The sequence below is a fragment of the Sus scrofa genome, chromosome 8, assembly GCF_054392235.1.
Source record: "Sus scrofa isolate SSC_HxYL_T2T_F1_AM1 chromosome 8, Sscrofa_HxYL_maternal_Yorkshire_Landrace_v2.0, whole genome shotgun sequence".
Taxonomy (NCBI): domain Eukaryota; kingdom Metazoa; phylum Chordata; class Mammalia; order Artiodactyla; family Suidae; genus Sus; species Sus scrofa.
Genome location: NC_139390.1, coordinates 65698402 through 65710932, shown reverse-complemented (window position 1 = coordinate 65710932; position 12531 = coordinate 65698402). Strand labels below are relative to the sequence as shown.

General features: G+C 33.1%; 1 protein-coding gene and 1 long non-coding RNA gene across 4 annotated transcripts in view; one reads left to right on the top strand and one right to left on the bottom strand.

Annotated features, from left to right (window-relative positions):
- The window catches only part of LOC102158358 (uncharacterized), a 166919-nt gene that overhangs the window by 23186 nt on the left and 131202 nt on the right, over positions 1–12531 (bottom strand). For both annotated transcript variants that reach the window (XR_014812610.1, XR_002346685.2), the window contains one exon: positions 116–168. This is a non-coding gene — a long non-coding RNA (uncharacterized LOC102158358). The remainder of the gene's footprint in view (positions 1–115; positions 169–12531) is intronic.
- Positions 1–12531, top strand: part of LOC110262110 (uncharacterized) — a 476065-nt gene that overhangs the window by 448761 nt on the left and 14773 nt on the right. The window contains exons 5-6 of one of the 2 annotated variants that reach the window (XM_084972345.1): positions 1757–1801; positions 4491–4596. The exons of the other annotated variant lie outside the window; for it this stretch is intronic. Of the exons in view, the coding sequence (XP_084828471.1) occupies positions 1757–1783 (27 nt within the window). The 3' untranslated portion in view covers positions 1784–1801; positions 4491–4596. Of the gene's footprint in view, positions 1–1756; positions 1802–4490; positions 4597–12531 lie in introns of those variants that run through there. 2 annotated transcript variants of the gene reach the window in all.

Sequence of the window (12531 nt, the reverse complement as noted above, 5' to 3'; positions counted from 1 at the left end):
AGTTCAGCCATCATGTAGGTTTATGGCAGTGATTTGGGGCATGGATAAAAAGAGCCCTTAAGCAGTACAGGCTCTAGGGTCAGATGACGGGTTTGTATTCAGCTTTTTCACTTACTTCGTCTATGACCTTAGACAGGATATCAGGTCTCCAAGCCTCTGTTTACTCATCTGTAATATAAAAAAGAATTGGAATAGGCTCCCCATTAGCCATTAGTCATAAAGTGGTAGTGAAAATTAGATTAGGTTAAATCAGGAATCCTTATGACACCAGAGAGAAACATCATTATTGTTTTAAAGATGAGTTGATTTTATGCTTGCATCCTATTCCATGGAATGAAATTTTTTATTGAAACAAATAGGGTCAAACTTTTTCATGTCTTTTGCATTGAATAATGCTTTCCTTGTGTTTCTGATCTTTCTCCTATTTTATCTACAAAACATGTATTCTCTTAAATTGTAAATTCTCCATATGAAAAACAGACATATTCAGATACATTAGCACTAGTTCTGGATATTGTACGTTTAATCTCAAAAGGATGAATATTAGGTAAATAATTATAATACACTTTACAATTTATTTACAGCTATTCAACAATATTTGTTATTGCATTAGCTATTTCAACTTTATTTTACAAATTATTACTATTTCATTCATTTTCAAGCTTGTTTCAGTTATAGTTCTCAGCATCTGGTAATTTAACACTTATTTATTTAAATATATTTAATTAATAATTAATAACTATAGTTCTGTGTTTTCAAATGCCTCCCTGAAATACTGTTTTAACCTACTTTACTAAAAGCATTGTTTTAATTATTTCTCAAACTACCATATTAGATAAAGCCTTGGTAGTATTCCTTTGTTTTTAATCCCTACCATACCTATTTGATTCTTTCTTAGAATTTCTGTCTCTCTGCTTATGTTATCCACTTGTTCTTGCATGTTGTCTACTTTTTCCATCAGAGCTCTTAGCACATTCATGGTAGCTGTTTTAAATTCTCAGCCTGATAATTTAAAAATACCTGCTATTTCTGAATTTGGTTATAATTTTTGCACTATCTCTTTAAACTTTGATTTTTGCCTTTTACGGTGCCTTGTAGTTTTCTCCTGAAAGCCAGACATAACATGCTCAGTAAAAGGGACTTAGTAAATAGCCTTTTACTAATGGGTTGTTCATATTTGGAGGAAGGAAAGCACTATGTATTCCTATGCTTAGATCTTAGTCTTTTATTGAGCCTCTGCCTCTGGACTGTGAACTTCACAAGTACTCTCAGTTTGTTCCCCTTCTTTCCCACACCAACCCCATCATTAAGAAGGACAGGATTGCTAAAGAGGATTGGAGTTTTTTTTTTTTTTTTGATTCTATGTTTGGTTAGGCTTTGGTAAAACTCCAATATATGAGGTTCTGGTAAATATTTTTTTCTTGAGAGAGGTCTTCTTAGAAGAACTGCATGCCCTGGTGCTTTTCAAAGGGTTACTTTTTCTTCCCTACTGCTGGAATCCCAAGGAAACTTTTCTCCAGTCTTCAAGAGAACCTGGGAGAGATACTAGAGATAAAACTCACAAAAGTGTGGAAGCACCCCCATGGCTAGCTCCCCCTGTAGAGTTTAACTTTTAGAATTGTCCACAGTGAGACTCCAGCGGTATGTCAGTTACAGTTTAGATTCTCCTACCTCAATACCGGTTATCCCAGCTATTTAAGCTTGTTTCTTCTCTGGTACATTGTGATTCTCTGTATTAACCTACATTTCTCTTTAGTTTCAGAGGCAGTGGTTAACTCCATAACCAGCTCCTCAGATTGATGTAAGAAGTATTGATTTTTAAAGCATTTTTCAGATATTTATTTGTTGTTAGGTTGGGATGATGACTTCTAAGCTCATTACATTCTGGAGAGGAAAATGGAAGTTTATTATTTTCTTTATAGATCAATTATGATGCGTCATTTGAAGCTACTGCTTATGAATGGAGTTAATGTAATAATGAAAAATTAAGGTATGTTAGATTGAAAAACATGAATCTGAAAGGCATATGTTGCCTGATGATATAGAATACAAGAAGGTGATGATCCAGAGAATGTTATAAGGATTATGTTCATGATAAAAACTCTTAACAAATTAGATATAAAAGAAATGTATCTCAACATAACAAAGGCCATATATGACAAGTGCACAGCTAACATCATACTCAACAGTGAAAGTTTGAAAGATTTTCCTCTAAAATCAGGAACAAGACAAGGTTGCTCACTCTTGTCACTCCTATTCAACATACTGCCAAAAGTCCTAACCAGAATAATTAGGCAAGGATAAGACATGGATATTAGTAAGGAAGAAGTAAAATAGTTTTTATTTGAAGATAATGTATTTTATATATAGAAAATCCTAAAAATTCCACCAGAAAAAAACCCCCTGCTAAATCTAGTCAAAGTCAGAAAAGTCGCAGGATAAAAAATAACACACAAATATGAGTAGCTTTTCTATACACTAAATTACTAAAAAAAGAAAATCATCCCATTTACAATAGCATCAAAAACAATAAAATATTTTGGATTAAATTTAGCCAAGGAAGTGAAAGATCTCTATACTGAAAACTATAAAACATTGTTGAAATAAATTGAAGGGAAACAAATAAACAGAAAGCTATTCATGGATTGGATTATTATTGCTAAAGTCTCCACACTACCCAAAGCCATGCATAGATTCAATGTAACCCCTATTAAGATTCCAATAGCATTTTTTAGAGCAGTGGGAAAAACAATCCTAACGTTTATATGGGCCCATAAAAGATCTTGAATAGAAAAGACAATCCTGTAAAACAACAAAGCAGGAAGCCAAAGCTTTGACTTCCTGATATCAACCTATTGTAAAATGCTGTAGTAATCCAAACAACATGGAACTGGCACAAAACAGGCACATAAGCAAATGGAACTGAATCAAGAGTCCCAAAATAAAACCATGCATATATCATCAATTAATATTTGACAAGAGAGACAAGAATATTCATTGCAGAAAAGGGAGTCTCTTCAATACAGTGCTCAGAAAATTCAATATTCACATCGAAAATAATGAAACTAGATCCTTACCTTATACCACTCACAAAAATTAACTTGCAGTGAATTAAATAAACGTAAGTACTGAAAGCATAAAATTACTAGAAGAAAACATAAGCCATTTTACTGTACATTTTAAAACTAAAATGCTGCTCTAATGTGTCAATTATATCTAAAACTAAAAATAAAAAAATATAAGGATTAGAAGGAACATAGAATACTTCAGGCATGACATTTTTTTCTGTATCCTTAACATATGTAATTTTGTGTGTGTGTGTGCACACGTGTGTTTTTATACTGGTTCAGGATATACGTTTCTAATCACAATCTATAAAAAGTTTTGAAGTCACTAGAATAAATTATATATTAAAATTTATGTTTACTTAACTTCTAGGTCATACATAATTTAAAGGTATTTTTATCATATAATGACAGGATAATATATCTAGAAGGAACTTCACATGATCAACTTGTTTCTACTCATCTCTTTTGAAAATATGTTTAAAACTGTTTAGGGAGTTCCTGTCGTGGCTCAGTGGTTAACGAATCTGACTAGGAACCATGGGGCTGTGGGTTCGATCCCTGGCCTTGTTCAGTAGGTTAAGGATCCTCTGGCATTGCCATGACCTGCGGTGTAGGTCGCAGATGCGGCTTGGATCCTGTGTTGCTGTGGCTCTGGCATAGGCCAGAAGCTGTAGGCTCCGATTAGACAGACTCCTAGCCTAGGAACCTCCATATGCTGACAGTGCAGCCCTGAAAAAGGCAAAAGACAAAAAAATAAAATAAAATAAAATAAAATAAAACAAAACAAAATAAAACAAAATAAAATAAAAAATAAAATAATAAAATAAAACTGTTTAAAAAGTCTAAATATGATTTGAATAATAGTTTATTATGGTAAAGATTTCTTATCAGTTATATATTAATCTAAAATTATAATAACCTGTAAATCTACACTATCACTATTATACAAATACAAATTCATTTATTTGGTGGAAGAACAAGAATTAAACCAAAGACCTCTCATTTTTGGTCTCAGGAGTATTTAAAATATTGTGTTAATTTTAAGATTATTTTAATAAATTAACTGATATACCTTTAAACACAAGATAATATAAAACTGAAGTTTTACATTATATTTCATTAAACATGTTAAAATTATATACTCTTTTTTGTTTTTTCTGGAACTTGAAATATTATTAACTTTATTTTTGACTTCCTATAATAAATGATCAATTAACAAAGTATATTAATTATCACAGAATGTTCTTATCTATATATTTCCATACATTCTCATATTAAATTTCAAGGTTACTTTAATAAGTTCTTCAAATATAATTCATTTTTAAATATTTAATTGAGAAAAGTGTGAGGATCTGGCCTATATCAAATGAGTCAAAGGAAAAGATAGGGAGTTGATATAATATTTTTTTCATTTTATTTCAGACAATGACTCCTAGCATACAGCAATTTCATCATTCCTTGGCAACCAAAGGATCATCTGGATCAAAATGCCCATTTAACAAGAAGTCAATGTGGAATTAAACATGCCTTTTACTAAAGATTTTTATTTTTCTAAAGTATAATGTGTAACGCCACCCATTAGAAGTTTAATTTCCCATTAAAAGTTAATTTCATTTGTTAATGATCAAACGTAATTATATTTACAGGTCAGTAGATCTGAATTGAGCAGGTAGCGACACAGCTTGACATATGTGCAGAAGAGGAGACTAAAATCCAGACCATGGTGAGGAGCAGCCATGTTTCCTCTTGAACAGCACTAGCCATATTCTTCCACTTCCTGTTACAATTCACGTTTATTCACCGAACACTGTGGTGGTAGACTATGCCACAGATGGAATGCAAAACTCTAATTTAATATTATCCACCAAATTTTTAAAAGTAATTGCATAATGATGAATTAAATAAGAAATATTATGAATGAATATGGGTATCCAGTTACCTTATAAGAAAACAAATTCAAATATTAAACAAATATATGTCTAAGGAAATTTTTCTCTAGGGAAAACAAATTTCTAAGAGTAATTCTAAGTATAGAGATTACTGGAAATGTGAACCTTGTCTTAAAACCCTATCATATTTAAAGGTAAAATTCAGTTTCAGTGTTCTGTTAATTCTTTCTGTTGTTCAAGGGTAAAGGCATTGAATAGATGGCTCTTGTTAACAAAAGGACATTAATAAGACCAACCCATAGCCTGACCGTATTGGTGAACTGGAGTGTTATGCATACTAAGAACTCGAAATGTTTGAGTCATGAGCTGCTTTGTTAATTCTTCCCTGTTCACTGTTTTATTTCCCTCTCACCTACATATTTTACATTGTTTGCTTCTCAAAATGGGTGCTTTTCTCACTTTTTCTAAACTTTGGAATATCACAGTAATTCCCTCCTACTTTTATAACAAACTTATTGGTATATTTACTTTCTCATAACTGGAGTGTATGTTGCCGTATGGGTATAGTTTTAAATCCATTTAATCCTAATTAACTTCTTTTAATTGCCTGTATACAAATACATCACAGTGGTGGTTAAAACTTCCATCTATGACTTTGGGAGAATACAGCTTAGTGACACAACATTCTGAGGACAAAGTGAGAAAATATATATAAAATCCACATAAGTAAAACCTATAAAATTATCTAGCTGTCATTATATAATTATCATATCACAATGACCGTTGCTCTCACTATCATTCAGATGTGAGACTGAAAAACTTGAATAAGGGAGATCCCATTGTGGCTCAGCAGGTTAAGAACCCGACTAGTGTCCATGAGGTTGGGGGTTTGATCCCTGGCCTCATGCAGTCTGTTAAGGATCCAGCATTGCCACAAGCTATGGTGTAGGTCTCTGACCTGGCTTGGATCCCCAGTTGCTGTGGCTGAGGCTGTGGCTGGCAGCTGTAGAACCAATTTGACCCCTAGCCTGGGAACTTCTATGTGCTGCAGGTATGGCCCTAAAAAGAAAAAAAGAAAAAAAAAAAAAACTTGAATTATAATGGATTTTACATTAATTTCATATGGAGAATGAACAAGAGAAATAAACTCTACATTCCTGTATGTATGCTTGTTTACTTTGTAGGAGAACATATTTGGGGGAAAACAAACAGAAAAGCTATCTCGAAAATATATTTAAATGAATTTTGTACAACAGGGGAGAAGAGTCATTTTCTTTCCCAAAGACAGAATTTGAATAATCTGGTGGAACTATTAAGCAGAAACATTTTGGAGTTCACATTGTGGTGTAGAGGGTTAAGAATCTGACTGCAGTGGCTCAGGCTGCTGTGGAGGCACGGGTTCAACCCCTTGCCTGTTGCAGTGGGTTAAAGGATCCAGCATTGCTGTAGCTGTGGTTAAGGTCACAGCTGTGGCTCGGATTCAGTCCCTGGCCCAGGAACTTCCATGTGCTGCAGATGTGGCCATTAAGAAAAAAAAGTAGAAACATTTCACTTTGCCAATCATAGTGTAGGTTTCTTTAAAAAGTGCTGAGGTTCCCATCCTGGAAATGTTTCAAGAAAAATGTGGATCTCACATTCTGGGACATGGTTGTGTGAGCGTTTGGTCTAAATGACTTCTACGGTTAATTCCAATGCCCAAGCTACAATGTTGTTGGTTAAAATTTCCTATATTTCTCGGAGTGGGTCATACATGATCCTAGAATGAGGATTTTTGTATGATAGAAGCACAGTTTAGAATTTAAGGAGCTAAAGAGGAAACAAATCATTTTTAAGTGAAATTTGTTATAGTTACTTGAATACAAGAATGTTCTTCAACAAGGAGAACGCTAAGTGGTAATTGTAATGAGCTGTAGGTGCTAAGCAGTGCTGGGGGATAGAAGATACATATGTGTGGAAAGTGGAGGCAAAGTCTGTAGATGGTGGGGTTACAAGAGCATGAGATCGTTCAGAACACCGCAGTACATGCAGTGAGACACAGATGCTTCTGAACTCAATCTATATTGAGTCAAGCTCAGCAACTGTCTGTAATTTGTTCGAGAGACTCTTTATCACATATTCTTTGAAATCAGATTTAGTATTAACTATATATAATAGAGTTTTGATAGGACATACAGAATAATGGGCTGAGAAAATAATTGTGAGCTATCAGTGATCAGTTAGGCTCAGAAAAATCATTTTAACAAAATTTGAAAATAGGGCAAAGTCTATACATATAAACTGTCTCAATATAAACTGAAGTTCTTTAGCATGTTAGATGTTTCTTGATTTCTATAAAGGAAAATAACTCTTTCTACACTTTATTTAAATGTTATTTCCCCTTACACTAACAACTTATGTTTTTTACACTGATTATCTTAACACATCATTAATTTTATATTTAAAAGTTTAAATTAAAAACAAAGTTATAATTTAAATTCAACCAAAAAATACTGCTTATTTTTCCATAGAATTATCATTGAAGCCATTTTTTAAATCTCTTGATTCATTTTCACACTTTTACTTGTCACAATTAGGATAGTATACACCATAATAATAAATGAACTGTAATTTTGTTGAATGAAGACTTCACAGATTTATTGTTCATGTTGTGTCCAGTACAGCTGTAGTGGCTTTCCTTGGATTTATTCTTATATGGTAATGTGAGGTGCCTTCCATTCTATGGTGTTGCTTTCATAAACACTTGTTCTCTGGTGTTACCACAGAAAGGGAGGAGGAGATGCATACAGGATATTTAGAATCAAGCTTCCAAATACTTTGCGTCCCGCAAATATAGGTATCCCTGGTTTTCGAAAGTTTGCTTCATACCTCTTTACTCTTATAAAAACCTAGGTTAGTACCTGTTTTTGCTAATGAAAAGAAATACAAAGAGGATTTTCACTTTTAGGTAAAAAAAAAAAAAGTGAAAAGTGAAAGCAGCATTTAGAGTTTGTTTTGTAGTGAGCCCTTGTAGTGGTAGTACACACTTGGAGGAGAGAGAGGGGAGCCACCAAACTCCTGTCCCAGAATCTACACTCAGCATCTCAGCATCAAGCTGTTTCTCCTTTAAATTGTGTGAGCATCTGAGATTTATCTCAATTTATTTTGTGCACTGTTACCAAGATGTGCCCTAAGTTAACTGCTTATTTGCTTCACACCATTTTTGAATTAAAAAAGGTTCCCTGGACAGCAAGAGAAACCTGTACGTCATTTGCCAAAACTTCATCACAAAGCCCCAACCCAATCTGAAAATATCTAGTCTTCCTTTGTGACCAGGAAGGGGAAACCCAAACAGAAATTGGTAAAATATGTATCATGGTCTCTGCTATGAAGTTTAAGTTTCTTTTTTGTGAAACAAAGAAGGAGAGAGTGAGAACTTTGTTGTTAAGTGAAATCTAAAGGAACTAGGCTTACAAGAAAAAAAGATTTGGAAGAAACATATACTTAGGAGAAGCCAGCAACCATCTCAGATTAGTACACCAGAGAGGGAGAATTAATGAATTATTAAAACTGAGGGCCAGGCCAGTTATTAGAAGGTCATGTAGGGAGCAAGTAACTGGAGAGACAGTGTAAACATGCTGGGCTTACTCTGCGGGAGGGTCAGGTGTGATAGTCCGTATTAGTTTTCAAAGAGATATCTGATGCTCTTCCTGAAGCGAGATTACGTGTTCCCATGCTTTTGATCTCTTGGATGGAAATATAACTTGCTTTGACCAATGAAATATGAATGCAAGAAACAGGTGGCACTTCTGGGTAAACATGTGATATTTTAAGTGATTGACATGAATAGGTCTTCCTTGCTCCCAGTAAATGTATAGCACGAGCTAGAAGGAAACTTTGTTGTTTTAACATCACTACAGTATTTAGATCTTTGGTAATTTCAGTATAGCTTATACCCTCCTAAATGTTATAGAAATTGAGAGAAGGAGGTACTTCATATATTTAAAAAAAACTATTTTTATTATCTGTTTTGTTATTAAATATTTCCTAGGAAGGGCTGTGTCATTGGGGGCTAGAAAAAAGGTAACTCATATTATGCAAAAATAAAACATCCCCTTGAAAGGGAAAGGAGGTATTTAATGATTTGTACCTTTCGAGAAAGAGGAAAGAATAAAAGAAACTGTTTCTCACTTAGTTTCTCACAAAAGTTTGATAAGCTCAAAATAACCAGCATTAATTCTTGAACGTAAATATTCTTATAGACACAGAGCAATGCTGCTATGGACAAAGAATTCTGCAATAAGGTATGCATAGATGGTGCATCTAGATGACTCCATCTGTTTTGTTGATCTCTATTATCTCAAGCACATAGCAAATGCCTGGGACACAGCAGTATTATCATAAGAACTGCAAGATGTTTCTAGCTTATAATATTTTCTCTTTCTTCAAAAAAAGAGAGAATGAAAGAAAGAAATGCTGCTATACATATTTTTGTTTTGTGTGTTTAGTATAAGAAGCATATTTTAACATCTGAGGTTTTAAGTTACAAATGACCTAAAATAAAACAGGATATAAAAAACAACTTATAGTTCTTGAGTCTTACAGAATCCCCAAACACTTGTCCTCTGAAAACACTGCTCACTACATGAGCTTTGTCTCCTCTGTAATAGTACCTGGTAATTGGTGAAGTTCCTGACCTTGTTCTTCATTTATTTTTCCTTTTCCTAAAATTATTCCACAAATATCTTCTCCATTTTTGACAGTTTATCCCGTTTACTCATTTTTTTGACCACTGTTCTCTATTCTCTTTATAAATTAAAGAAAGTCTATTATTTACTGGGCTTTCTACAAATGTGTGGCTTTCTCTCTTCCTGATTACTTTTTATCTTTGTCTTAAAAATATATCTTTAATAAATCTTCTGGGGGTTTTATGTTTTTGTTTCTTTTCCCAATGTAAAAATTCTCTAACTTCCATTATTTAACAAAGCAAGTTAAAATGCCATAGTTTGATAGAAGTCTTGCTCTTACTAACTTATATTGAGAAACTTTCTTTTATATAGTGAATGTAGTACATTATTTTATGGACCTTTGAGAAGAAAATTAAATGCCTTCCCTTGCTTATTCCTGAAACAATTTAAAAAGTCCTTTCCCTTGATGTCTGTATATCAAGGTGTTCCTATGTTGGGTGAATATCTACACTTGTCATATCTACTTCTTGGATTGATACCTTCATTGTTATATAGTGTCCTTCTTTGTCCTTTGTAACAATCTTTATTTTAAAGTCTATTTTGTCTAATTCGAGCATTGCTACTCTAGCTCCCTTTTGATTTCCACTTGCATTTCATTTTTCCATCCCTTCACTTTCAGTCTGTATGTGTCCCTAAAGCTGAAGTGGATCTTATTTGTGTATCCATTCAGCCTGTCTATGTCTTTTGCTTGGAGCATTTAATACATTTACATTTAAGATAATTATCAATATGTATGTTCTTATTGCCATTTTGTTAATTGCTTTTGATTTGTTTTTGAAATTCTTTTTTTTTTAATTTGCATTTTTGTTCTCTTGTGGTCTGATGGCTATCTCTAATGCTGTATTTGGATTCCTTTTTCCTTTTTATGTGAGTATTTATTATAGATTTTTGATTTGCAATTATCATGAATTTATGGTATAGTAGTCTACATATACATGATTTAAGTTGTTGATCTCTTAATTTCAAATGCATTCAAAGGAGTAATTGACAGTAACATAATAATAGTGGGGGACTTTAACACCCCACTAACACTAATGATCAATCATACAGACAGGAAATTGATGAGGGAAAGAAAATAGCCTTAAATAACACATTAGATGAAATTGACTTAATTGATATTTATAGAGCATTCCATCTGAAAGCATCTGAATATATATTCTTTTTAAGTGCACATGGAACATTATCTAGGAAAATCACATCCTGGGCCACAGAGCAAGCCACAGTAAATTGAAGAAAACTGAAATCAGAGCAAGCATTTTTCTCAACCACAGTGTAATGAGATTAGCAATCAATGGGAAAAAATTACAAAAAACACAATCATTTGGAGGATAAACAATATGCTACTAAATAACCAATGGATCACTGAAGAAATCAAAGAGAAAATTAAAAAAAAATACCTAGAGACAAATGGCAGTGAACAATGATTCAAAACCTAAGGAATTCAGCAAAAGCATTTCTAAGAGGGTAGTTTATAGCAATTAAATATCATCTCAGGAAACAAGAAAAATATCAGTTAAACAACATAACCTTACACCTAAAGCACCTAGAGAAAGAACAAACAAATCCAAAAGTTAGAGAAGGAAAGAAATCATAAAGATCAGAGCAGAAATCAATGAAATAGAAACAAAGAAAACAATAGAAAAAAATCAATGAAGCTAAAAGCTGTTTCTTTCAAAAGATAAACAAAAGTGATAAATGTTTACCCAGATTCATCAAGGAAAAAAAAAAGGGGGGGGGAGTGCCCCAATCAATAGAATTAGAAATGAAACAGGAGAATTTGCATCAGACACCATTGAAATACAAAGAACCATAAGGGACTACTCCAAGCAATTACATGCCAATAAAATGGACAACCTAGAAGAAATGGACAAATTCTTAGACATGTGTAATCTCTCAAGACTGAGCAAGGAAGAAATAGAAAATATTAACAGACCAATCACAAGTACTGAATTTGCAACTGTGATTTAAAGAGTTCCAACGCACAAAAGTGTAAGACCAGATGATTTCACATGTGAATTATATCAAACATTTAAAGAAGAGTTAACATCTATACTTCTGAAACGCTTTCAAATAATTGCAGAGGAAGTAATACTACCAAGATCATTCTATAAGGCTACCATAACCCTGATAACAAAACCTGACAAAGTTACCACAAAAAAGCAAATTACAGCCCAATATCACTGATAAACATAGATGCAAAAATGTGCCACAAAATAAAAGCAAACCAAATCCAACAAAAAATTAAAAGGACCATAAAACATGAATGTGTGGGATTTATCCCAGGCATGCAAATATTCTCAATATCTGCAAGTTGATCAAAGGGATATACCACATTAACAAATTGAATAAAAACCATCTCAATAGAGGCAGAAAAAAATTATACAAAATTTAACATTTACTTATGATAAAAACTCTCCAGAAAGAGGGCATAGAAGGAACCTATGTCAACATAATAAAGGCCATATATGACTAACTCACAGCAGACATCATTCTCAGTGGTTAAAAGCTGAAAGCATTTCCACTAAGATTAGGAATAAGACAAAGATATCCACTCACCAATTTTATTCAACATAGTTTGGAGGCTTTAGCCACAGCAATCAGAGAAGAAAAAGAAATGAAAGGGATCCAAATTGAGAAATAAGTAAAACTGTCACCATTTTCTGATACGATGTATAGAAAATCCTAAAGAGGCTACCAAAAGACTACTAGAGCTCATTAATGAATTTGGTAAAGTTCCATGATAAAAAATTAACACAGAGAAATCTCTTTCATTCCTATACACTAACAACAAAAGATCAGATAGAGAAATTAAGGAAACAATCCCATTTACTATTGCTTCAAAAAAAATAA